Raw genomic sequence first — 27,781 nt, forward strand, 5'->3', positions numbered from 1 at the left:
GCAGGTGATACAGCAATGGTGGCACAGTGATATCAATGGTAAGCAAATGCAGTTTGGAGGTGTTCTTGAGGACGCAAGTGGGTGTGATGACCTCAGACCAGGTGAGATGGAGTGTACCCTTAACCTTCCTTACAGGACTTGTTTTGGTATGGTCTTCCTCATATGTTCCCCCCTTTTTTCTCTCTTTTTTTTTACTGACAGGATGGTGTTTCTTACTCAAATGTTATCTTTGTGGATGTGTGCTCATGACATAATGGTAGCCTGTCTGGCACTTGGAGAGGGTGACCTAGCCTGGCCCTTGCTAACAAATTTTCCTATCAACACTACTCGTACCAGATGTCACACATGAATGGTGCGGAGGAGAGTCCATCAAACCTAACCATTTACTTTTAGCTCTAAACAATGCAACAAACCCTGCTATGGCTAGAATGATCCCAATGACCCATTTTTCCCAACCTGGCACACTGTTCCATTATATTAAACCTGGGCAAGGTCCTTATTTGTCTTTTTCCATTTGGTGGTGCCAGGCATAACTCGCTGGCTGGGGAGTGTGACTACTACTAGGCCTCTTTGCCTGCTTCCAATCAGGGGTGGAGGACACCCAGCGACCTCGGGGTTCACCTGAGCGTGCTTCTGGCTCTCCTAACTAAGGGGTGGCTCTCTCTAGCCCCCATACTGTGCTCTCCTAGCCCCCATACTGTGCTCTCCTGGCACCTCTGACAGCCTTCACCTGCCAGGAACCCCCAAAGCCCTGGTGCCCCATTTCCCGACCCACCAACTTCCAATACCATGTCACACTCCCAGCCAGTACCACCATACCTTGGCCTGCACCTACCCCTAGCAGTCCACCTGCACAATGAAACAGCGGCCAGAATCCATGTCAAATCCTCCAAGTCCCCCGAACCTACACTAACTTGGTTAGGAGACTCCTACCAACAGGGTACGTTGTTTGCACTCACTCTCCTCATTCGCACAATCACGCCATTCACCCAAACACTTTAGTCATTCATTCCACAGTGACACACACCCAGCCCACAACACCATCCAACACCTTTCACATTTATGTGAAAAAAAATACACCAGTTCCTCGGATCCCCTTGGTCATCAAATTTAACTGGTTCACTTTTCCAGAGGGTCGGTGCTGCCAAGGCAATCATGGTGAGGGATTGCACTGGATGGTTTGGCATCGCCTTTCCCAGAGGGAGTAGTCAGGTGAGGAATTTAACCATGTTGCAATATACCACATAACTTGGAAGGGATGTCTTGTGGCCAGTGGTAAAACTAACTTTCACACACACACACACACACACACACACACACACACACACACACACACACACACACAAACACACAAACACACACACACACACACACACACACACACACACACACACACACACACACACACACACACACACAAACACACACACACACACACACACACACACACACGACTACCCAGTCCCGCATAATTTTGTGACAACAGGACAAGCAAAGATGGTAATCTGTTCCTCGTGTAGTTGTAAACATTTTTCTAATGGTACAAAATAGAGAATCTGTACGGGGAACTCGAACGAATGTGGCCATTTCCAGATTCGCTTGGAATTACATGTTATATCCGTCAACATACATGGAGTCACGGCCAGGTAGCACCACATTCTTTGTTGGCAATAAGGCAAGCAAAAATACCCACTGGGCCCTGAAAATATTATAAATGCTTGAAGTAAAAAAAAAAAATTGTTCTTCCGCATTCCTTTTATTCAAATAATTAATGACAAACATGAAATGACTATTTCCCATGACTAAGAGTACAAAAAGGTTGCTCCACTTGAAAGTTTTCTGAAGATGTGTAACCAAGGTCTAGGGAGGAGAGTATGGCTGGTCTCTAATTAATAACGTACAATGACTCTCAATGCACAAGATATTCAAGTTTTTTATTTTATTTTAAAAAAGATCGTTTCAAGCATAGTGCATGTGTGCTTGACTTGTGTTGAAGGTTTATAATACATTAGCATCTTACTCAAATCAAAGCACTGTACATGGAACTGCAATGCTGTCCTTGCCCTGAGGCTTGGAGTGACCATGTACACACCAGTCCAAGCACACAAACACAGTCCCACACTCCTGATAGATCATCAAGCTCAGTAACATTGTGCTCGATGGCATTATCTACTCCAGATCTTGGAGGTTGAGAAGTTAGAAATGTTTTTTGTTTTTTTTAAACCACACACACACACACACACACACACACACACACACACACACACACACACACACACACACACACACACACACACACACACACACACACACACACACACACACACACACACACACACCAGCCTTCTCATTCCAGTTCGTGGGGTAATTAAAAAGAACCCTCAGACCTTCCACCCTTGGGATTCCTCAACCTGAGGTTTATCTGTACTCCATCCTCTAATTGCTAAACAGGAAGCAGCACATACCATTTTGGTATCTCCACCATTGTGAGAATGACTTTTCAGACTTTACTACAATGGCAGAGTTTGGTAAAGTATAAATTTTTCTGACCCTGGCTGAATCAAAACAAAGACAAAAGATGGTACGTGCTGCTTCATGGTTCCATGCTCAGCATTTGATGAAAATAATGCACTGATAAAACCCCACCCTGAGTTGGCATCCCATTGGGGGGAGGTGAGGTCTTCTTAACTGCCCCGTTGAATGCAGAGAGAAAAGACATCACGAGATGGCATCCCCATCATCTAAAGAGCTCTGTGAAGTTTTGTCACTTTTCATAAGGCCACTAACTGTTTGATGAAAGAAAAAAGAAAAGAAAAAAAAAGTCAATCAAGTCACTTCTCTGGTGGCACTGTCTACACACAAACCTAGGGTTGTGTGTGTGTGTGTGTGTGTGTGTGTGTGTGTGTGTGTGTGTGTGTGTGTGTGTGTGTGTGTGTGTGTGTGTGTGTGTGTGTGTCTCCTCCATTAGCCTTAAGCCCTTCGATATCTGGAACAAGTAGGTGAACCAAAATCACTTTACTACCATTGTCCACCTTTTGTTCCCAAAATGTCTCGTCTTCACCAATCAGCCACATCCTCTGAAAAAATCACCCGTGCACAAAGTGACACACTTGTGGTCACAGTGCTGTCCTTGCCCTCAGGCTTCGTGGAGTAACCAAGTAAAGAAGATTTAAAAAAAAAATCTATTACAGAAGTGTTACTACACTTGAAAAGTGACCTTTGCAGTTCAGTAGTTTCTTGCAGTAATATATACACAAGTTAATATTAAAATTGGTTCATTTCCCAACATATTATAGAGTTAAAAATAAACAAACAAGTCTTCTTTTTTTGCTACACACGTGTTGTTTACAATTCTCTAGTTCCTCGAACCCCCTTTAAAAGCCAACCCTCGCTAGTGCAGTGTGCGTGCTCAACTCATCCCAGTCCATTTTGAAATCCAAATCACAAACTGAGTGGAGCTCCCGGACAGTGGCAGTTCAAACGAAGGCAGAAATTTTTGTTTTGTTTGTTTTACTTGTATGCACCTGTTTTTGCCCTGCAATATAATTCATAACATACACTGTACATGATCGTGAGAGAGCAAAATAATCTCGTGTGTGAAGAAACATGTTAATACACAAATAATTCGTTTGTCGTGTCCAATGGAACACAATACAGTGTTTAAACACACACACACACACACACACACACACACACACACACACACACACACACACACACACACACACACACACACACACACACACACACACACACACCGGCCCAGCTTCCAGGATGTCGGTCCATTTGCAAAAGCACAGTGCAAGGAAATAGTCAAACACTTAAGCTTCATGATTGGCCGTCACAAAGGGTCCTGCAATGGCTGACGTCACATCAAAAGCTCGGTTGGATCTAATGCTCGATGAGGGGGTGCAAGGTGGATGCACTCGCGAAGAAACAACTTCATTTCACACAACATCTGGCCATTTCTCTCTTGGCATCTTTTGTAATGTTCACACCTCTTGCTAAGGAGAAAAAGGAAACGGTAAAGACAATTTAGAATCCATGCCTCAACTGTAATTTTTTTATTTTAAAATACAATCGGCAATATAAATGTAATGCTTGTCCGGCGGTTGAACCGCTCCCTCACGATGGCGGACACACCCAATAAATCCCATTTCATTTTTTACCCTTGAACCACAGTTCTATTCAGATATTTCAATTGCAAAATGGCAACAGGTCATAAATGGTTTGAAGAGTTTAAAATACTAAAAGCATTTGGAAACACAAAATGAATCAACCCAGTGATCAGTGAACACCCAATATCATCCCAGAAACAAAGGTACCCCCAATGCAGACATCGTTGTCAAAAAACAGAAAAGCACCTTATTTGGAATTACTTTAACACTTGCTATTTGTTACACATTTTTCTCTTACTTGCTGAAAAAGTATACAGTAGTCTGTGTTTTGCATGAAGACTATAGATGTTTGCATGGTGTGTGCTTAATAGGTTTGAGATGGTCTAAATGGTACGTTCTAATAGTAGTTAGAGACTAAACTGTGAAGCATGTGAAAAGGGTCGAAAAAGGTCTAAATGGCCAAATGCTCTAAATGGTCAAGAAGCCAAGCTGTCTCATGTCTGAAGGGTGTAAGGGGTTTAAATGGTGTTAAGGTCAAAGGGGTCTAAAGGGAGTCAAGGGGTTTAAGGGGTGTAAAGGTCCAAAGGGTCGAGGGGTATTAAATTGTGAGGGTGTCTAAAGGTTTCGAAAGGTTATTCAGGGCTTTAGGGGGTCTTAAAGGGTCTTCAGGGTGTCAAGGGGTCTAAAGGATGTAAATGTCTAACTGTTAGACTCTTAAAAGTCTAGAGTGTCAAAAGGGTCGTTTCTTGCTTTTTCTTTGTTGTTTTTTTTTTTAATCTGTTTTACTCTTTCATTGTCTGTCTCTCAAAGGAGAACTGAATTCTTGCAGATATTTTTCTGTAAGGCTCACTTGGCTGCACCTGGATGGGTTTGAGGGTTGTGGAGTAGCGGCTGAAACCCAAACCCTATCCAGGTTCCTGGTTGCCTATAATTATGGCTAGCAAGGTTGCAAGAGGAGACCTCAGTGACTTTGAAAGAAGGGTGATTATTGGGGCACATTTGGCAGGATCTTCAGTGACAAAGACAGATCAACCTGCTGATGTTTCATGAGCAACGGTGTCTCAGGTGATGTCTTTCTCTTGGAGTTCGATGTTGACATCATCAGCAAAGAGCAACACTGGGTGGAAGTGTATACTCCAGGATCATGATATCCATTCATTAATTTGAAGTGCAAGGCAAAGCAGGCGAGCAACTACACATCAATTGACAGTAAATTTCAACCTGGGGCGTGAGCAGCCAGTTTCATCAAAAACGATTTGCTCAGAACTCCAGAGTGGGATACCATAGTCGGGTTGCAGTGCACAAACCGCTCATCACACCTGGCAAAGCACATTTGCGAGTCCAGTGGTGCAAAGAGTACAATCAATGGACTACTGAGTGGTGGAAAAATGTGATATGGTCAGATGAATCATCCTTCACCATGTTCTCGACAAACGGACGAGTGCACATGTGGTCCCACCATAAAGAACTCCAGAAACCCTGAGAACTTGGTTCCAACAGTGAAGGATTCCGGTGGTTCTGTAATGTTGTGGGGCACTTTTTCCTGGCATGGTTTGGGCGCAGCATTCCCTTAGAAGGCAAGGTCAATGCCAATCGCTACTTAATTGTACCGAGTGATCATCTTCACCCCATGTTGCAGCATTTCTTTCCTGTCGGGAGGGACGTCTTGCAGGATGACAATGTCTCCATCCACAGAGCACGTGTGGTCGCCCAAAGGTTTGATGAACATGACACTGATGTTATCCATATGTCATGGCCTTCTCAGTCACCAGATCTGAACCCAATCGAGCAATCATGGGATATTCTGGAACGACGCCTGAGATCGCATTTTCCACCTCCATAAAACAGGTGTGAGTTGATTGACTTTCTCATGGAAAAATGGTGCCGCATCCCACCTGCAAAATTCCAGATGCTGGTGGACTCTATGCCACAGTGCATACAGGCTGTATTGGCCACCCTTGGTGACCCAATACCCTATATCAAGTGACTGCATTTGTGTTTCAATTCTTTTTTGTCCACTACCTGTATATGAACACGAACGCATGTGCGCATACACGCACGCACGCACGCACGCACACACACACACACACACACACACACACACACACACACACACACACACACACACACACACACACACACACACACACACACACACACACACACACACACAGAGGAATAATTGTCAAATAATTCAGTATAAGCAAACAATATCCACAATGCTTTGTGTTGGAAAGATAAACAGGAAAAAAAAAGCTGCATTTCCCACCCCGAATCCAAGCCACGTACGTGTTTGATCGGTGAAAACAAGTTTTTCAGCACAATCATCTGCAATCTTTTGAAAAAGTTCATCTGCAAAACGATGTCAAATGAGTAATTGTTCACAAAATTTTATTTGTATTTGTAAAAATAAATGATTTGTATTGTTCATAAAAGGATTTTTTTTTTAATGCACAGAATTTTAAACAACTTTGATTATCACGTAATGAGCAGCAAAATTCGGGAAAGTGAAAACATCAAACCCTCCTCAGAGAAAATACTCACGGACGTTCTGTCCAGTCTTGCTGGAAGTTTCAAACAGCTGTGCTTTCATTTCTGCAACAACAAAAGATAATATTTTAACGTATCGTAAAGGGAATCGGTCTTGCTGTTCCCATCCCGCCGGAAATAAACTCTGCAGGCCAGCTGAGCGGTAAGGAGGCCTTCCTTGTTTACATCGATTTTGACAGTGAAACAAACAACAAGCATCAACGTGTGCCGTCCCTCGTATGGTTGTTAAACTGGGCATCCCGTCTGCCGGCATTAGTTGGTGGACGTCAAAGATCCCGCAGTGTAATCTTTGCGAAGATTATCGAATCATCACCAGTAACTAAATTCCAATTTCCCGCTCTAACCTACAAGGGTCATGAATCAGCGGCACAGCTCTGCTCCCTCGGTCAATGATGCTACTCACAGCCATGTACTGTATATGAAAGAGGAAGACATACATAGGACAGATAGACAGCGGCAGAGGGAAAAGGAAAGACTGATGCACTGACCTGTGGAACATCCCCCAGCTCGCAGTGATCCAGATGTGCCCGCTGCAGGAAGAGCTTGAACCCTCACTTGGTGCAATTTCCCATACCCCATGACTCAACTGCTGTCACACAAAGAGAGTGACTCTGTCCTCACTGTGGTGCCGATCTGTTCCACCTATCTCTTCTGATGTGCCAGCCAACTTTTTTTTTTCCTCATATCCATCCCGAGAGCTCGAATCTGATTGGTAAGATGAGCACGAACTAACCATTCAGTGCACAAGTGGTTGAGTGATATCATACAGACCGCAATCACATGTGCCAAAGCCGTTGGTGGTTAGATTTCTAGACAAAACCTCAAAGTTCAAATCCAAATGGTCAAAATGTGCCATTGCCTATGTGACGGTCCCACACATAGCATCATGTGGAATTAATGCACTCAATGACCACTCTCCGCACTGGGGTAACTGACGGAACAGCTAATATCTCTCACCCTCCCTCCCCCCCCCCGGCCCAAACCCCAGTCCTCAGCTCCTCTCCACCAGGCCCAAGTACTCAACCCCCCAACTCGAGGTCCTCAGCCACCTACCCTCCAACACCAAGTCCTCAACCCCCCACCCCACCCCCTCCCAACTCTGTACCCTCTGCACCAATGCCATCCCCACTCCACCCCAACTCTGTCATCCCATACCCCTTTCTTCCAATTCTTCAAAGCAAAAGGACATTAATAGCATTAAGAGGTCAGATTAGATTAATGATTCATTAAGATCAAGATGAAATTAAATTAAGAGGCAATCAGGATAAAATTAAATAACGACAAAAAAATGTGTAATTCAGAATCTCCTGAGATGATGGAATCTCATGATATGTGACAGACAGATGGACAAGGGTATTACTATATACTGTAGATAATAAGCTAGCTATGAAAGGTACTGCACACAACACATATCAGTTTATCACTTGATACAGAGGTTTGAGTTCAGGGTTTGATTTCTCATCAAGTGAAATCACACAAAGTGCAGTTCCATATGGTGACAGCATTGTGGATTATGCCATCCTTCAAAAGAGATGTTGAACTGGTTGTCTTTTCTGTGATGACTTTCAAACCTTAATGCAAAGGAATCCTCATATGTTGTCCTTCAATAGCAGATACAGGATGTGAACATACACAATATAGGGATAACGTAGAAAACAAGGATAAGGAATACATTTAATTACATATATCCAACACTATAACATCTTATCCCTGTGTTGTAAGAGGCGACCAGGGTTGCGTCAGGAAGGGCATCCGGCGTAAAACCTGTGCCAAATCATTATGCGGATCATAACGGATGATCCGCTGTGGCGACCCCCAACGGGAGCAGCCGAAAGAAGAAGATCTAACAGTATAACATCCTTAAAAAAAAGGTTCACCAAATAAGGTGGCACACCCATGATACACCTCTTCACAACCTTGCCTTTTCTAGCTTTGTTGTGCCTTCATGGAATTAAGAGGCTTTTATCACTCCACCGATACCTTATATTCATTCATTGGATGAAACCATGACCCTAACTCCTCTTATCCTGTATGCTTCGCTCAGTCCTTGCTTCACAAATGAAAACCGAACACAAATAGGAAAGGGTTTCATCATGAAACAAATCAACATTGTGACATCATTGTGCATGCCCGCACCTTCGGCATAATCATGCATATCGTGCAGATCCACTTTCCGCGCCATCTTGTCCCCCACAAGATCAGCCTTAGTAGCGCACAGGTAGACACGGCAGTGCTGCAGCACACAGGATACATCCCTTTCAGGGTCACAAATTAATCAATGGTTAGTAACACTCTTTCAGGTTGAACAGTAAAGGTATGCTCCTGCACCACATTTCAGATGTCACTCCTGAAACACCTTCAAGAAAGTTTTGGTATCATAGATCAAAAGACACCAATGACCTACCTCCTCACAGTTAAGCAGCTCATTTACCCAGAACTTAGCTCGCTGAAAGCTGGTGTTCTCAGTCAAGTCTAAAAATAAAGAAATTGATCAAGTTAAAAGTAAAATGTCTTCAGGTAATGAGCATCACTTCTGGCAACAGGTATACATCAACCCACATTGAGTTGCCCGAGTAAGGACACAAAGGCGAAAGCTGTTTGTCACAAGAAGTCACGCAAAGGAAACAGTGTCCCTTCTGAAATCTGCAACAACTAATAACATCCAACGCTCCCCAAAATAGCAATAAACTTTGCAGGGTATACCGAGCATAATTTTGTCCAGCTTTGGTATCAGGAAGGGCTTCCTTAGCAAGGATGGCACGGACACTCCATATGTTTAATACAACACAAATCCTCAACATAATTGAACAAGATACAAACTTATAAACGTATAAAGTACCTACCAGATACCTGTGGAGGATTTCACGTCGAACAAGTCAGTCAGTCAACTTTTGGACAACATCACTGAGCATCAAAACTGACAGACCCAAAACAGCCAGTTTGTAATTCTGTTTCTTAATCTTCTGTTCAGGCAGTCCAACTGAAAATTCGTTTCAGCTCAGTCCTTGGATTAAAACATGAATCAACTGCATTTTACAGGGGCAATTCCCAAGACTACTCAAAATTTTCATAACTTGAAAGAATGCTACAAAGTAGGCATAACTGCATACCTATGCGGAGTGCAATAAAGGGCCAAGAGGGGTGGGCGGGACAACCCCTGTCAATCAGCCTGATGGGGCCGGGCCCGCGGAAATAATTGGCCGAGGGCTAATTACACCGATGGTTATGGGAGTGGTTAACGGTGGAGTATTTCCTACAATCTTCAAACAGAAAACCATTTTCAAATCTGTTTACTTCAGGTCTGACTACTGTTCAGTCTTCACATCCTTTGTGTTCCTCAATTCATGTTCAATCGGCAATTTTAACAAGATATTTCATCGTGCAATCAAAATAAAATTATCCATTTTTTAAAAGGTGCAGAAACAACGAATAGAAAACATTATTACCCTCGTCAGAGGACAGGGTATTGCATTTGGGTCCGTTTGTCTGTCCGCACAGAACGTGAGTGATTTTCTCAGCAACCGCTTGTCGGATCGACACAAAATATTCACCATCGCAGGAGCGACGACACATGAAGAATGTTTAAATGATAATTACGACGTCATCGGTCACGTGGTGTGGCAGCCATGTTGGAAAAAAAAGAAAAACTTTGGACCTCTGTATCTCCAAAACCACACCAAGGGAAGAATTGAAACTTGGCACATGGCAAGTACTCATGGGGAGGGAGTAAGTGTGATCTTTTTTTTTGACATCATAATTACAGACATAGAATGCTACATCCGATGAGTTTGAAAATTTTTGAGGGTCATCTTGAGATAAATTGGTCTACAGAAGAAAAAAAAAATTGACGCCATCATCAGTCATGTGGTTTGGCAGCCATATTGTTTTGTTTTTTTTTAAACCTTCAAAAATCTTCTCTGAAACGGCTAAACAGATAAAGGTGAAACTTTGCATGTATGACCGCCTACCCATGAGGAACAAAACTGTCATACATATGATGTCATAGGTTACATGGTTCAGCAGCCAAATTGCATTTACCCTAAAACCTATAAAAAGTAGTTTTCTCCAGAACGGCTGAACAGATCGAGGGGAAACTTCACACAAATGTTCCCAAAACCTTGGTGATACCAGGTATATTCACAAATAATTGATAGGGCAGCTAAATTGAATTGAGCGAAAATCTTTTTTTTTTTAAATATTTCCCTTGAACCTCATCGATCGACGTGAAACTTCACAATTATGATTGCGTAGTGATTCAGAATACATGTTTTAAATTTCAATCTGATTGGACACATGATCTGGCAGTCAGAGTTATTTATTTATTTTGAAAAAAGGTTCACATGGTTGTGCCTGGATGGGTTTGAGGGTAGAGGAGTAGCAGCTGAAATGCAAATCCTATCCAGGTTCCTCTTGATGACTTCATCGTTTTTTTTTTTTTTGCTTGTTTAGGTTCTTTCTGATGACTCCAATGCAGGACTGGACCTATTTGGTCTTCCATTTGATTTGAATTGAATTTATTTTAATCCCATTCTGAATGCAATTGAATAATCATAGTAATAAAAACTAGACGACCCGTGAACCCGTTGGGTTCCCGTTGTGACAGTTGTTGATTAAAAAAAAACAAAAGCCAAAATTTTAATATTACTTAGTGGTCAAACTGTAACTTGAAGAAAATTTGAGCATTGACCTCAGGAGTCATCGTTCAGCCAACCGGTTTCTTGAGGTATATCAACACATTCGCCATGGTTTGTCCTTGCTCTTTGTGGATCGTCATACCAAAACTTGACTGAATCGGGAATTGATTTTTTAATAATTTTTTTTCGTTGCCCGATTTGAATAAAACTTGATACTGCACATCGCAGGAGAATGGTGAGTAATGTGGCCCTAAAATTTTTGCGCTATCGTGTACCGTTTTCGCTGTATTTCGGGAACATACATACATACATATATATATATATATATATATATATATATATATATATATATATATATATATATATATATATATATATATATATATATATATGTCATGGGTCAGCATCAAGTGTCCAAAGCGGGGTTGTATTAAAGCGGGATGTCTTGGTACCCGGTCATCACTACCAGCAGTTAAAAAGTGGCAGTTCTAATTGTCCCATTAATTCCAAAACACACCAGTACACAAACACCACACAAAATACACCGTACAAAACAAGCCCTGGCGAGGGTCTGCAATCTCTGATTGCTCTTTTTATTGTTTTTTTAATGTAAAAGTATGGTTTGCAAAAAGTATGTAAATAAGGTAGGGATGGTCACAATAAATTATCATGTGAAACCATCCCTCCATCTTTCTTTGAATAATGGTTGTGCTTGCAAATGACACAATACATTTCTCTCAATTTGGGTTCACAATCAGCACAAACACTAGCTGAATCGTGTGTTGGTTTTTTTAAATTTTTTTTTTTGTGTGTTGGTGTTTGTTTTCGTTTGTGCGATAGAATTGTTCGGTACAACTGTGTGTGAAAAAAACGAGGTGCGTGTGTGTGTTTTTTAACCGTTCAATTCATACATGGAAACAATTTCCATTCACTATCTTTGCAAATGGATGCAGGGATGGCCAGGGAACAACCATTATTCAAAGAAAGATGTAGGATGGTTTCACATGATCACTTATTGTGGTCACTTCCTTGTTTACATACTTTTGACATATTATCCGTTCATCTTTGAAATGAAATTTTTTTTAAAAGTTTTTTATTACTAGTAAATATTTTGTACTACAAAGCTCAACTCACCAAAGCATACCACCGCCGCTTGGGCACCACGGTAATATATGCGTGTCATGGCTTCATAGCGCTCCGAACCAGCCGTGTCCTGCAATGCATTGATCATGATAAAACTGCTTCGAACACATCCAGGCCATCTTCACAAACAGGTAATGTTTTCGAGTAATCCTTGCACAGTTTGCTGAACATTTCTGAAAGATAAACTAGTCAGGAAAGTGCTTCGGAAATAGAACTTTGTGCTCTCGATACTCTACCCATGAAAGCACACCGTGCAGGTTGAGGAATGAAGCTGGATCTCTACGATTCACTTTTGCAAAAAAAAAAAATTTCAATAAAAATAACATAAAAAACACTGCAACAACATTTCTGGATGATACAGGCCTTGCTCTTTATTTAAGCACAAGTGCTTTAGGTCATGCAATTCAGGTTTTTCATATTTGAGACTATGCTGAGATTAAAATTATAATAATAATACACAAGTTTCCTGACAAGGAACTGAAGCACAAGATGCCATTAGGCCCATCAAGCCTGTGCAATGGTGGCCAACCCATGGTTGTTTGTCCATACATTACCCTATTAAACTGTCAGCATTAAGTGAGGAGGCAGCACGTACCATTTTTTTAATCTTCGGTATGAATCAGATGGGATTTGAATCACAAATCTTCCCAGACTGGAGCGAACCCTTAATCATTACACCATAAAGTCTGGATTGATTTTTTTTGTATCTATATAGTCGAGGCTCATGGAAGAGCTCGTACTATACACTGAATGGATCAGGACATAACAGACAAAAACAGGATGCAAACCACGCATGCATGGGGTGGACAAGTTGAATGCAGAAAGAAACTCCTCGGAGGGAAAACTGGAAAATTGCAAGGAGGAGGGATTTCGGTGGGGTTAACGAGGGTAGAAAAGATCACGGAGAAGAGAGAGAGACCACCGACCTGTCTGTGATGGCGAAGTGATAGACCCACGGACTCAGGTTCAGAATGGGAGACTAAAACGATCTTGAAGGCCTTGGTTTTCATGGCATCAAGCTGAGCAAAATGAGAGGCAGGGGAGCCAGCCCAGAGGGGAGAGGAATACTCCATCAAGCTTCAGATGAAGACCTTGTACGTGTATAGGACTTCAGGTGTGCCAAGGAAGGACTTTATACGATGGAGGATGTCCAGTCGGTGGCTGGCTTTGGAGGAAAACTTTGAAATGTGGTTTGCCCAAGAAAGATCATGGCTGAGAGCGAGACCCAGGAGTTCGAGTGACTGAACTTTCTCAAGAGGATGATTAAGACAGTAGATAGGAGGGCTTGCCAGGTAGTCCTTTCAGAGAGAGATAGTAAGAGTGTGAGATTTGTCAGGATTGAAGGACATATTTCCAAGTGTTTGACCAGCTTGTGATTTTTTTTCAAGGTCGGAAGAGAGGGAAGAGGCTGCAGATTTCCTGTCTGAAGGATGAGGATGTCACGGCAGAGGGTGGTGTCATCAGCAAATGGATAAAGAGGATTTTCCAGAGTCAGAGAGAATGTTGATGAAAATGAGGAATAGGACTGAACCCAGAACACTGCCTTGGGGAACTCCAGGATTGGGCAACCAGATGAGATTTTCTCAGAATGATGACCAAGCTGTGCAAGATCCGTGAACAATGATGAGTGGTGCAATGTCCGTGTATAATAACGAGCGGTGCAAGATCCATGAAAAGTGGTGCACCTTTGAGTGTGGAACGGTCCCACATTGACAATGATAATCACTTGGGATGGATCAATACAAGTTTTACTGCATGCCTCCACAATGCTGCAGCACAATTTCGTTTTGCCACGTCTTCATTTCAAAACGTTACTCTCTAATAAAAGACCACTATTAAAAAAACCTTTATAAAGTGCATTTAAACACTCAACAATCTTACCAAATGTTTAAAGCTTTTGAACTAAAAAAAAAAAAATTGCAAACAAATACCTCATTTTTGTATCCAATTACATTATACAGTACATGCTGTACGTACCCAGATACCCAAAGTCAGGTTCTTGCCTTTTGCTTCCATTCTCTTCGCAACAAAAGCATTGCCTATTGTCTGAAAAGCAAAGCATATATACATTCTCCTAAGTGACCAAAGATTCCTTTGCCATACAATAAAACACAAGACAAAACCCTTCTATAACAAAGTGCTACCATGCTGTGAAACATATATCCATGCTTCAAAAAAATAAATACAAACAATTATATGTTAAAGTGTATTGATGCCAAGCCAGGCAGCCTCCAGGGCAGAGCAAAACATGCCACTGCGATTTTCAAACGACATTTTTAAAAAGTGCAACATAAAGGAAATTTTTATCATATTGTTCATAATGCCTGGTGTTGGCGCAGTGGTTAGGGCAGCGGCTTGGGATCCAAAAGGTCCTGAGTTCAAATCCCGCTCAGCTGTTGAATTAACACCAGGTGGGGTTGACTCTGCCTGTCATCCTTCCGAGGTCGGCAAAATGAGTGCCAGCATGCTGGTATACTGTGTCGGAGTGGCGACCCGTCCAGGATTGTTCCTAATAGCCAAGGAGACTGCTTCGGCGGCACCAACGCTCTGCACAGAGTATGGTCCCAATGGATGGATTGTTCATAAATAAAACAAAAAAGTGCACGACAGCAGTGCTATGGACATGTACAGCGAAGTACAGGGCATGTTGATAGTGTGTGGAAAGCTATGATGGTGTTCTCAATTCAGGAGGCCATTAGGCCCATGAGGCCTGCTCTGGGAGAACCTTGTGACAACAGAGAGAAAGCATAAGCATGTTCCCCAAAAACAAACTTTGGGTTACCACTAAAATGGAAAGCTTGTTTGATCAATAAGAAACATACATTCCTGGAAAAGGATGAATGCACCCTTAGGGTAGCTCAGAAGGAACCACGCTCTGTCATCAGCAAGTGTAAATGGTCAAACAGGCAAAATATTGATAAACTATATGATAATGATGCTTGTAATGCTTGGAGGGGATTCAGAAATTTGATGGGCATGAACGAGAAGGTCATAATTTTGTGTGCAGCCTGTAGCAAGCTGATGGGTGGCATCACTGCTGTGGGCATGGCCGTGCTACTGATGCAGTACCCCGTGCGGGTTAGGGCAGGAATTTCGAACTTATTCATGGTGCCAGCGAATATTCGCTCACTCTTTGCGAAAGACACCATGGGGTGTTTAACATCCACCAACCAATGCCGGCAGTTGGAACGCCCGTTTAACGTCCGTCCGAGGGATGGCACACGCATTGATGAATCACCCTGCCCGTGAAACAGCGGGATGATAATTTATAGCTGTGTCTGGATTCAAACTCAGGCTAGACAGCTTAGAGGCGAGCGTGCGCACTTCTAGGCCATCCTACCAGCCAAAGAGAAGGTGAAGGATGGTAGATTACCCGTTAATGTTCCTGACTCCAAATTTGTGGATGAATCGAGCGGCTTTTACGCTAAACTTGATGTTCCAAGGAACCGAGTAAAATGTGAAACTGCCTGCAAGGATCGAGGTGCTGAATCATGTGCCATCCTGGTAATTTGTGAATCCAACGTCAGCAAGTGCTTCATATCAGGGGGGTTGAGTAAAAAGCAGGCTTGCGTACCAGATGGCATCAAGCCTTGTATTTTGAAAGAGTGCTGTTTCAAACTCATTAGTAATGTTTTTACTCGATTGTTTCAGTTACTTTCAACAACTCATACAGTTCCTATTTGTTGGAAAAAGTCCATCTTTATTCCCACGGAAAAATGTTCACCCGAGGCAGCTCAACGATTATATCGACCTGTTGCCCTTACTTCCCTCTATCCTGTGTAAATGTATGGAGAAATTGAGCATAAAGTTCATCACATCAGATGGAGCTCCCAAATTGAATACTTCACAATTTGCATGCAAAGCAACACGTGGTGCCGAAGATACGTGGCTGAGTCTCCATCATCTCACCTTCACCAGAATGGATACGATGTTCGTGTATAATTGATTCATCATGAGCCTTTAACACGATGTACCATTTACCTTTCTGAAAGTGTTGTGACCTGTGTTCAAAACCCCATATCATACTCTGGGTGTAGTCATTTCCTCGACCATCCTCAGCAGGTGAAGGTGAATGGTAGTTTATCGACGTTATCAATCTTGAATACTGGTGCTTCACAAGGCTGTGTATTATCACCTGTGCTGTTCAGTCTGTTCACCAATGGATGTGTGGCTCTCAAATAAGTCTGTGACTGTATGAAATACGTGGACGATACCTCCATTGTTAGCGGTCTTTCTGATCAATCGTCCATTGCATCGTACTTTGATCAGATTGAAACATTCAATAAGTGGTGTGGGGACTTTTGTCTCACTCTGAATGTGTGAAAAACTTGAGATGATTTTGGATTTTCGAAAAGGTAACGATCATGAACCTGTAACCATAAATGGTGGAAATTGTGAACAAATTCAAAAACTTGGCCACTATTATTGATAACAAGCTAACTTTTCATGGAAATACCAAAGCTGTGAGCAAGAAATAAATTCAGATTGGATCTTTTCAGGAAGTTTAATTTGGTGTTAGTTCACACATCGTGATGATGTTAACCAATTCCTTGCTGATCGGTGTTTTGTCATTTAATTTGGTTGAATACCTCCGCCGCTGAAGGTGAAGGAGGTAATGTTTTCACCCCTTTCTGTCTATTTGTCTGTCTGTGTGCATGATATCTCAAAAAAGTTGAGGACGGATCTGGATGAAATTTTGTGGACAGGTTGGGTGTGTAGAAGGTCAGGTCAGATTAGATCTGTGACTTGCTACGGGTATCATGTAAACCTGTACTAACCTGTTCCATGGTCGGGTTGTCGGCGAATAAACAGTCTCTCCCACCAGGTTTTTTGGTAAGGAGGGTGTTTGGATATGGACACCCAGCAGGATCAAAAACAAAACTTGTCAAAGGGAGGAAGAGCTCCTTGTGAGCCAACGGCCATCCATATCTAGTGCCCAACTGTGTCTGCGGACATCCTCCTGCAGTTGCATTACTTCTTCTTAGGAGGTTGGTGGCAGGATTTTCACTCCGGCCACCGTAAAACCCTTCATTCCGCAAAACACAAACGCAAAGAAATCTGAAAACCCACTCCGTGGGAGTACCTCCTGTGCAGCTTCCCTTCGCAGGGCAGCTCACCGGAAGATGCGATTGGGGCAAAGTCTTCGGGACCCCCAATCTTTGATGATAGGAGGGAAATCACGGGGTAACATCCCGGGTCAGATTGCGGGAGAGTGTGTCGTCCACCAGACGGCGGTCTCCTTGGGTTAGCCTGAGGCGGTGGGTGGGTGCCTGTAATGTCCTATCCCGAAGAGAGGATGATCACCTGTCTCTGTTATAATCTGACCTCAAGCGTTTGGACATCGGTATTTTCGTACTCTCTGAGGTTCAGAGACCAGATTGCGGCAAGATCATGGCGGGTGGTTACACCTACTATTGGTCTGGTCGCTCTGATGGTTACCATGCCCTAGGAGTTGCTGCAGCTGTGTCCAATAAGCTGACTGCAATGATAATTGAGGTAACACCGGTCAACGAGCATATTATGAGACTAAGGATTCATCACTCCTTCGGTGTCATTTCCTTGGTCTATGTTTATGCTCCGACTGAGGAGAGTGACCTCACCGTGAAGGACGCATTCCACACCTCGCTCGAGTCTGTGGTTGATCAGTGCCCCAGACGGGATACACTTCCATTCTTGGGGGATTTCAATGCATCGACTGGAGCCGATAGGGATGGTTTTGAGACGTGTGTTGGTCCCCATGGGTCAGGAACTATGAACCAGAATAGCACCAAGTTTCTTGATTTTCAAGAAGTCATGGACTTAGGGTGGCTGGTTCATGATTTCAGCGCCCACAAGCTCATCGCTGGACTTGGTATTCCAATGCTGGCGGTGTGGCAAAGGAGATTGACCATATCCTCATTGATGGTCGCTGGAGGATGATCCAGAACTGCAGGGTCTACCGGAGTGCTCAGTTCCTCAGTACTGAACACCGGCTCGTTGTAGCAACTCTGAAGTTGCACCTTAAATCGAGGAGAATGGTACCATCCCAGCCTAGGGTGGATGTTGGCAAGTTCAATGATGAGAGGGGAGCTGAGGAGTTTGCGAACAAGCTGAGTGGAGATTTGGGGAGTCTGAGTGCTTTGGGAGGTCCTGAAGAGTTGTGGAGTGCCTTCAAGACCACCGTCCTTGATGTTGCCGGTGGATGTCTTGGAACTCACCGGAGGGTGAACAAGAAGTTTGTCTCTCAAGGGACACTGAATATCATTCACCAGTCACAGGGCTAGGCTTAATGGCAGAGCTGAGCTGTTCAGGGAGTTAAGGCATAAAACTGTACGTGCACTCGGGCTGGACAAGGATGCCTATGTGCGAGGAATCTGTGAGGGAGTAGAGCATCACCTGTGGTCAAGTGATTCTCATCCTGCTTTCAGGAAAATTTGTACATTGCATTCCTCCAAGCCCGTCCCTCGGAGCACTGCAGTTAGAGCAGACGGTGGTAGGCTCTTGACAGAGGAGTCCGAAGTGAAGGTCTGCTGGGCCGGTTACTTTGAGTGGCTGCACCAGGCTGATCCACCAGCTGTCGAGTTGGACTTCAGGGGTGTTACAATCCCTATTGCTAACCCTCCAATCAACTGTGGTCCACCTTTGCTTGTGGAAACACAGGCTGCGGTTAATCAGTTGAAATGGGGATCAGTTGACATGAGCTCCAGGGATCTGTGGCATCCATGCTGAACTTCTCAAGGCTGGTGGAAATACTGCACTCGTGTCGTTGCATGCAGTTTTGTGCTCTGCCTGGAACACAGGCATCATCCCAACTGACTGGAAGAGGGGCCGAGTTGTCCTTCTCTGGAAAGGGGCGGGTGATCGCCAAGACTGCAACAACTTCCGAGGGGTGACACTGTTCTCAGTGCCGGGCAAGGTCTTTGCTTGGATAATTCTTGATAGGGTTCGCCACCATCTGCTTGAGCACCAGCGTCCAGTGCAATCAGGCTTTACACCAAAGAGGTCAACGATTGACCGTATCCTTGCTCTTTGGGTCCTCAGCGAACGCAGACGAGAGTTTCAGCAGGGGCTGCTTGCAGCTAATGTTGATCTCTGTAAAGCGTTCGATTCAGTGAATCGGGATGCCCTCTGGAGGATTCTTGCTCTTCGTGGGGTGCAACCAAAACTGATCGATCTGATGTCTGAACTCTACTCTGGTACTGAGAGTGCTGTGAGATGTGGTGGTACCATCTCTGACTTATTTCCAGTTGTGACTGGAGTTCGTCAGGGATGTGTACTTTCCCCCACATTTTTCAGCACTTGTATGGACTGGATTCTAGTGAGGATGTCGGAGTGATCAAGCTGCCGTACATCGTTTGGGAATGTCAAGATCTCTGACCATGATTTTGCAGATGATGCAGTCATCTTTGCGGAGACTTTAGACATCCTTTTGGGGGCCCTGGAGGTGCTGAATGAGGAGTCAGAGCCGCTGGGATTACGGGTTTCCTGGCTCAAAACTGAGATCCAGGCTTTCAATGACATCTTGGATGCTGCTGTCCTGTCTGTGCCTGTTTGTGGTGAGGATGTTGAGGTTGTGGAGAGATTCACTTACATTGGCAGTGATATTCATGTCTCTGCTGCCTGAGAGTCAGAGGTCAATAGACATCTGGGTCGGGCCTGGGGAGTCATGGATTCACTGGATAATGGTGTGTGGGGCTGCCAGTACCTGTGCGGGAGGATGAAAGTCTGAGTCTTCAGGTCCTTGGTTGTTCCAGTCTTGCTCTATGGATGCGAGACTTGGACTCTGACCAGGGATCTGAGACGGAGACTTAATTCCTTTGGTACCAGGTCTCTTTGGAGAATCCTTGGCTATCGCTGGTCGGACTTTGTGTCCAACGAGCGGTTGCTGGGAGAGACTCAAATGAGATTTGATACCTGCATAGTCCGTGAGCGTCAGCTGCGGCTGTATGGACATGTGGCTCGTTTTCCTGGCACTGATCCTGCTCACCAGATTCTCTCAGCGAAGGAGTCTCGTGAGTGAGTGGAGGAGGCCAATGGGCTGACCATGTGCCTCGTGGTTGATCGGCATCTCAAGGAGATGGGGATGGGCCAGGCATCTGGCCAGACGGAGGCCCCTGGAGTACCGGCGGAAAGTGGACGCAGCGACGCGCTGCTCTGGCGCATTCAAAAATGTATCGATTGGGCCCGATATGTTCTCGTCGATCAGGCATTACGTGGAGGAGGTGTGCGCTCTACTGAGTGCCCTTCTAGTTGGTATAGTTATCTAAATGTGCGGAATGTCACACCTGAGAAAGGTAATTACACTGGCATTTAGAGTGGGTGGGCCTTCAACAAGCATTGAGTCTCTATATTTGCGAGCATTGAAAAGGAAGAGGATGCATATCCGTATCAATGTAAGTCACTTCAACGGACTTTTTGAAAACTGCCATCAGGGAAACGCTTTTGTTCTTCGCTTATTAAGAACATTTTTTTTTTAAAGTCATTTATATCACCAGAAACACCCGCTCCCTTCGGGAGCAGCCTGGTGGGGGAGGGGGAGAGTCGCAATAATTTATTTTTTTATTTAAATATGTCTCGTAATTGTTTCTTTTTAAATTATTTATATGTATTTGTACTTGATATAGCCATCATTAATCAAACAAAGGGTAATATCATCGGCAAAAAGTGAAATATAATACGTGAAGTGGCGATGTCAGGAGCGCATGCCCCGCTTATTTCGTTAATTCTTATGAGAAAAATAGCTCGTTCATTTACGTCATTCCAATATTCAGTGTACTTCTCAGGAACACGTCCCCGGTATAAACAGGGGTCTAACAGGACTACCAACACATATGAAACTTTGGTGGAGACGGCCCGGCACCGTTTCTTCTATGATTTTCAGACGTACACACAAACATGTCGCTAATTGCCTTATTTAATATCGAAGGATGTGCAATCTGAGTATTATATTCAAACTAGCGATACCCGTGCACATGCACGGGATAGCAGTACAACATAGCTGGTAGCAGACGACAGACCGTACATGGGGAATGACAAAAATACGCATTGTGCAAAATGCAAGTGGTACTATGGAACGCCAAGACTTCCCAAACATTGTCGGCATGTCCGCTAAGTGCCACAGCAATTTCATAGGGATCGTGTGACGGCGAGCCGAGTTTTTAGTGTGCAAGCTTGGTATTATAATAGAGATTATTCGCCATTTTGCTGTTTAGTCCATCTTCTATAAGGTGTTTGAATTTACTGTGTTACTGAAGAGGAATTTAACTGGATAAAATGACCGTTTTTACAGCCATTTTTCCCTGCTGTGCAGGGGTTTGGCTTTTTCTTGAGGCAATGTTTTTTTATGGCCGGATGCCCTTCCTGACGCCAACCCTGGTCGCCTCTTACGACACACAGGGATATGGTACACCTATTCTAACCGGGGCATACAACGGTACCAGTACACTGGTACTCACTTCGCTGACCTCAGATGGATGACAGGCTGAGTCAACCCCCTGGTGTTAATTCAGCAGCCAACAGGGCTTGAACTCAGGACCCTGGGATCCCAAGCCACCACCCTAACCACTAAGCCAACACCAGGCTAATTTAACTGGATATGGGACAATAAATATTATTAGTACCAACAAATAGCACCCATTGCTTAACTGACCGGGCACAAAAAGGGGGAGGTGGGAGAGAGGGGGTAGATGAAGAGAGGCGTGGGGGGGAGAGAGAGAGGTTAGAGAGGGTAGGTGTGGAGAGGGAAAGAGAGTGGAGGTAGGGGTAGAGAGGAGGGGTGGTGGAGCGAGGAGGGAGGGAGAGTGAGGATGGGGTGGGGGAAGGGAAAGCAGCGAGAGGCGAGAGGAAGGGAAGGCGGACGTGTGGTGGAGCGTGAATTATGATTCATACCGTTTCATTAAAATGGTTCTGCATAGAATAACAGTGAAGATGGAAACAAAATAATGTCCGAAATCCATTTTCCACCGGTCATACTATAAACACGGCCCAGAGGCAAATACCGCCCGGACGTGTCCGGAGACGAACACCGCGCACGCACACATGGCTGATATCGGCAGATTGGAGTCAGTGTGATTACAGTCGACAGTACGTACTGAATGCAACCCAAAAAACTAGAGCATCTTTCACCCTTGTTTTGGGGGAATTTCAACAAACATATCATTAAAACAACATTGTATTTGAGATGTTTCAAGCAGATATGCATAAACATTCATCTTTTTAACAGCTGCCAGTCATCATGTGATGGGTGGGGAAAAAAAAATTGGCTCTACAATTTAGAAAATACGTTAATACAGCAAATGGCTTGAGAATCGGGTCTCATCAAATATATTTTGCTTTGAAACTCTCAAGGAGAAACTATGTAACCTTTGTAAATCATGTACCTCTACCTTTGAGCAACTGCCGACTGTATGTCCCGATCGGGACACAAACTGCACCGCTATCGACTGTAGGGCGCTCAGCAAGTGGCTCAAGCACTCAAGCATGCACTCCAATTAAATGGCTGAGAAGGAACGGTTGGCCAGGCTGTCGCTGCATACCATATCGGATCCCTTTAACTTTAAAGCGGGTCTTCACCGCGCCGTAGCAGTTAAATTTAAAAGAAAAATGAATTCGTTCAAATAACGACTTTATCCACAAAAGAGTTGCTGTTTAACACAGAACAAACATGGAGACATCGCAAAGTTCAATTGCCCGTGAAATAAACATTGCAGATAATCCGCCACGTTGCCTGCTTGTCTGTGCACGCATCACGTATTACATTGGTTCATGGTCTGTGCAAACGTTACAACTTTATTTTAAAACGTCCGTTTTTCACCAGATTTGCTTTGATTCCGTGTATAGCCCCTCGCAAAACCTCCAAAAATATAGACACAGATCTGGCAGACACTATGGATAAGCAGTTCCTCTGGGGGACAGGGCACGAGGTCTTGCAGTGAATGCATTAAATCATATAGCTCAATGAAGCTCATTAATTGTGGCACGTTCCTAAATCTTTTGTTCACTCAATACAATTCTCCAAACAGTAGAAAAAGATAAGTTTAATGCTTTGGAAATTTCACATTTTCTTGTGTATGTATGGAGAAGGAGTGGACATGGCCTTGTTTGCTAAAAGTAAGTATGTTATAACAGCTTGGTTATAAGACTCGTTATTTCTTTAAATTAATTATCAGATTTCACTCCAGATTTCGCCACATATTTAGTGCGGACGATATCCGATTCTAAAAACCGAAATACAATTTCGATGATATACTTTAATTAGTCCGAGAGAGGAGATCGTGGAAAATCATATCATACAATGCATGAAATCGCTCCAAGCTACTAATTTGAAAACTATAGTTCTTACAAAATCGATGTTATACAGCGATTTGTAGTCATGATGAACAGGCATTCGATATGAGTGAGGACAGTGGGGGGGGGGGGGACTTTATTGTTAAGAAATCGTTGTGGCCTGTTCCAAGTCGAGGCATGGTTGAGCAGGCCAAAAATCATGGTGGCCTCAGACCCCAGCAAGGCTACCCAGGATACGCTTAAGACCCAAGAGAGCGAGGTGGCCAAGGATGGCGCCTGATAAAGGATATAATTAAATAATGCCGTTAATTATCTTCAAAAGGGGTATTTTAATTAACCCAAACACCCAATTTTCACTCTTGCACTTCCTTGGAGTTTTCTTAGTATGCATGCAAAGTTTCAGGCTGCAAGGTTTTATAGTTTTGGAATCTCTCTCTCACACACACACACACACACACACACACACACACACACACACACACACACACACACACACACACACACACACACACACACACACACACACACACACACACACACACACACACACACACACACACACACACACACACACACTAGTCACTTTTCCATGCTCTATCCTTTTAAAATGTTGAACATCAAGCAACCAAGGAAGCAAGCAACACATATCATTTTGAGTCTTGTTTGACTCGGCCAGGTTCGAACCACCGACCTGCTTCACGAAGAGAAGATGCTCGAACCTGATGGCACTGGTGTGTGCACCTTGCAGCCATGGAGGTGTTGTGCGTACGGTTGTGTTGTTGTAGCGTGTTCGGTCGTGGCGGTGTTGTTGTTGTGGCGCGTATGGCCATGGCGGTTGTTGCTGTGGCACGTACGGCTGTGGCGATGTTGTTGTAACACGTACGGCTGGGAGGTGTTGCTGTTGTTCTTGTGGCGCGTACAGACATGGCGGTGTTCTTGTTCTTGTGGCGTGTCCGGCTGTGGCTGTGTTGTTGTTGTGGCACGTCCGGCCGTGGCCGTGTTGTTGTTGTAGAGCGTCCGGCTGTGGCTGTGTTGTTGTTGTGGCGTGTACAGACGTGGCGGTGTTCTTGTTCTTGTGGCGTGTCCGGCCGTGGCTGTGTTGTTGTTGTAGAGCGTCCGGCTGTGGCTGTGTTGTTGTTGTGGCATGTCCGGCCATGGCTGTGTTGTTGTTGTGGCGCGTCCGGCCGTGGCTGTGTTGTTGTTGTGGCACGTCCGGCCGTGGCTGTGTTGTTGTTGTGGCGTGTCCAGCCGTGGCTGTGTTGTTGTTGTGGCGCGTCCGGCCGTGGCTGTGTTGTTGTTGTGGCGCGTCCGGCCGTGGCTGTGTTGTTGTTGTGGCGCGTCCGGCCGTGGCCGTGTTGTTGTTGTGGCGCGTCCGGCCGTGGCAGTGTTGTTGTGGCGCTTCAAGTCATGGCAGTGTGGTTGTTGTGGTGTGTGCAGCCGTGATGGTGTTGTTGTGGTGTGTGCAGCCGTGATGGTGTTGTTGTGGTGTGTGCAGCCGTGACAGGGTTGTTGTGATATGTACAGCCGTGACGGTGTTGTTGTTGTGGTGTGTACAGCTGTGACAGTGTTGTTGTTGTGGTGTGTACAGCTGTGACAGTGTTGTTGTTGTGGTGTGTACAGCTGTGACAGTGTTGTTGTGGTGTGTACAGCTGTGACAGTGTTGTTGTGGTGTGTACAGCCGTGACAGTGTTGTTGTTGTGTGTACAGCCGTGACGGTGTTGTTGTTGTGGTGTGTACAGCCGTGACAGTGTTGTTGTGGTGTGTACATCCGTGACAGTGTTGTTGTTGTGGTGTGTACAGCTGTGACAGTGTTGTTGTTGTGTGTACAGCCGTGACAGTGTTGTCGTGGTGTGTACATCCGTGACAGTGTTGTTGTTGTGGTGTGTACAGCTGTGACAGTGTTGTTGTGTGTACATCCGTGATGGTGTTGTTGTTGTGGTGTGTACAGCTGTGACGGTGTTGTTGGTGTGGTGTGTACAGCCGTGACAGTGTTGTTGTGGTGTGTACATCCGTGACAGTGTTGTTGTTGTGGTGTGTACAGCTGTGACAGTGTTGTTGTGTGTACATCCGTGACAGTGTTGTTGTGTGTACATCCGTGACAGTGTTGTTGTGGTGTGTACATCCGTGATGGTGTTGTTGTTGTGGTGTGTACAGCTGTGACGGTGTTGTTGGTGTGGTGTGTACAGCCGTGACAGTGTTGTTGTTGTGGTGTGTACAGCTGTGACAGTGTTGTTGTGTGTACATCCGTGATGGTGTTGTTGTTGTGGTGTGTACAGCTGTGACGGTGTTGTTGGTGTGGTGTGTACAGCCGTGACAGTGTTGTTGTGGTGTGTACATCCGTGACAGTGTTGTTGTTGTGGTGTGTACAGCTGTGACAGTGTTGTTGTGTGTACATCCGTGACAGTGTTGTTGTGTGTACATCCGTGACAGTGTTGTTGTGGTGTGTACATCCGTGATGGTGTTGTTGTTGTGGTGTGTACAGCTGTGACGGTGTTGTTGGTGTGGTGTGTACAGCCGTGATAGTGTTGTTGTTGTGGTGTGTACAGCTGTGACAGTGTTGTTGTGTGTACATCCGTGATGGTGTTGTTGTTGTGGTGTGTACAGCTGTGACGGTGTTGTTGGTGTGGTGTGTACAGCCGTGACAGTGTTGTTGTGTGTACATCCGTGACAGTGTTGTTGTGGTGTGTACATCCGTGATGGTGTTGTTGTGGTGTGTACAGCTGGGTCGGTGTTGTTGGTGTGGTGTGTACCGCCGTGACAGTGTTGTTGTTGTGGTGTGTACAGCTGTGGCAGTGTTGTTGTGTGTACATCCGTGATGGTGTTGTTGTTGTGGTGTGTACAGCTGTGACGGTGTTGTTGGTGTGGTGTGTACAGCCGTGACAGTGTTGTTGTGGTGTGTACATCCGTGACAGTGTTGTTGTTGTGGTGTGTACAGCTGTGACAGTGTTGTTGTGTGTACATCCGTGACAGTGTTGTTGTGTGTACATCCGTGACAGTGTTGTTGTGGTGTGTACATCCGTGATGGTGTTGTTGTTGTGGTGTGTACAGCTGTGACGGTGTTGTTGGTGTGGTGTGTACAGCTGTGACAGTGTTGTGGTGTGTACAGCTGTGACAGTGTTGTTGTGTGTACATCCGTGACAGTGTTGTTGTGTGTACATCCGTGACAGTGTTGTTGTGGTGTGTACATCCGTGATGGTGTTGTTGTTGTGGTGTGTACAGCTGTGACAGTGTTGTTGTTGTGGTGTGTACAGCTGTGACAGTGTTGTTGTGTGTACATCCGTGATGGTGTTGTTGTTGTGGTGTGTACAGCTGTGACGGTGTTGTTGGTGTGGTGTGTACAGCCGTGACAGTGTTGTTGTGTGTACATCCGTGACAGTGTTGTTGTGGTGTGTACAGCTGTGACAGTGTTGTTGTGTGTACATCCGTGACAGTGTTGTTGTGTGTACATCCGTGACAGTGTTGTTGTGGTGTGTACATCCGTGATGGTGTTGTTGTGGTGTGTACAGCTGTGACGGTGTTGTTGTTGTTGTGGTGTGTACAGCCGTGACGGTGTTGTTGTTGTGGTGGTGTGTACAGCCGTGACAGTGTTGTGGTGGTGGTGTGTACATCCGTGTTGTTGTTGTTGTTGTGGTGTGTACAGCCGTGACCGTGTTGTTGTTGTTGTGGTGTGTACAGCCGTGACCGTGTTGTTGTTGTTGTTGTGGTGTGTACAGCCGTGACCGTGTTGTTCACTTACGCTTTGGTAGGGGGTGCACGAAAAGCGATCGAACACGAATCTCTCCACCAGGCTCGTTTTCCCGCTGTACTCCCGGCCCAACAAAACGAGTTTGACGTCCACACGCTGTGTGTTCATGGCGCACACACGGGGAAGGGACTGTTGGGATCGGACGTGGGGCGGAAGAGATTGTGTGACTGAATGACTCACCACGGCAGCAAAGGAAGGATTCACCAGGCCGCACACACAAACCGTGGGAGTTCCCACCTCACCCTTTGACCCCAAACAAATAAACCAAAAGAACCTGCGAGCTTCCTTCACTCATTCATTCGTTCGTTCGTTCCCTCACTCACTCA

General features: G+C 44.7%; 1 protein-coding gene across 1 annotated transcript; it reads right to left on the reverse strand.

Annotated features, from left to right (window-relative positions):
- Positions 1–2,246: 2,246 nt before the first annotated feature.
- RAB24 (RAB24, member RAS oncogene family) lies at positions 2,247–27,781 on the reverse strand. Its single transcript, XM_085848314.1, has 8 exons — positions 27,447–27,781; positions 14,423–14,491; positions 12,437–12,515; positions 9,073–9,140; positions 8,805–8,901; positions 6,663–6,713; positions 6,408–6,470; positions 2,247–4,004 (listed from the first exon to the last, which is right to left on the reverse strand). The coding sequence occupies exons 1-8, from the start codon at positions 27,561–27,563 to the stop codon at positions 3,943–3,945; spliced, it is 606 nt and encodes a 201-aa protein (XP_085704440.1). The 5' UTR covers positions 27,564–27,781; the 3' UTR covers positions 2,247–3,942.

The sequence above is a fragment of the Eptatretus burgeri genome, chromosome 12, assembly GCF_056783735.1.
Source record: "Eptatretus burgeri isolate ZD-2024b chromosome 12, Ebu_testis_v1, whole genome shotgun sequence".
NCBI classification, from domain to species: domain Eukaryota; kingdom Metazoa; phylum Chordata; class Myxini; order Myxiniformes; family Myxinidae; genus Eptatretus; species Eptatretus burgeri.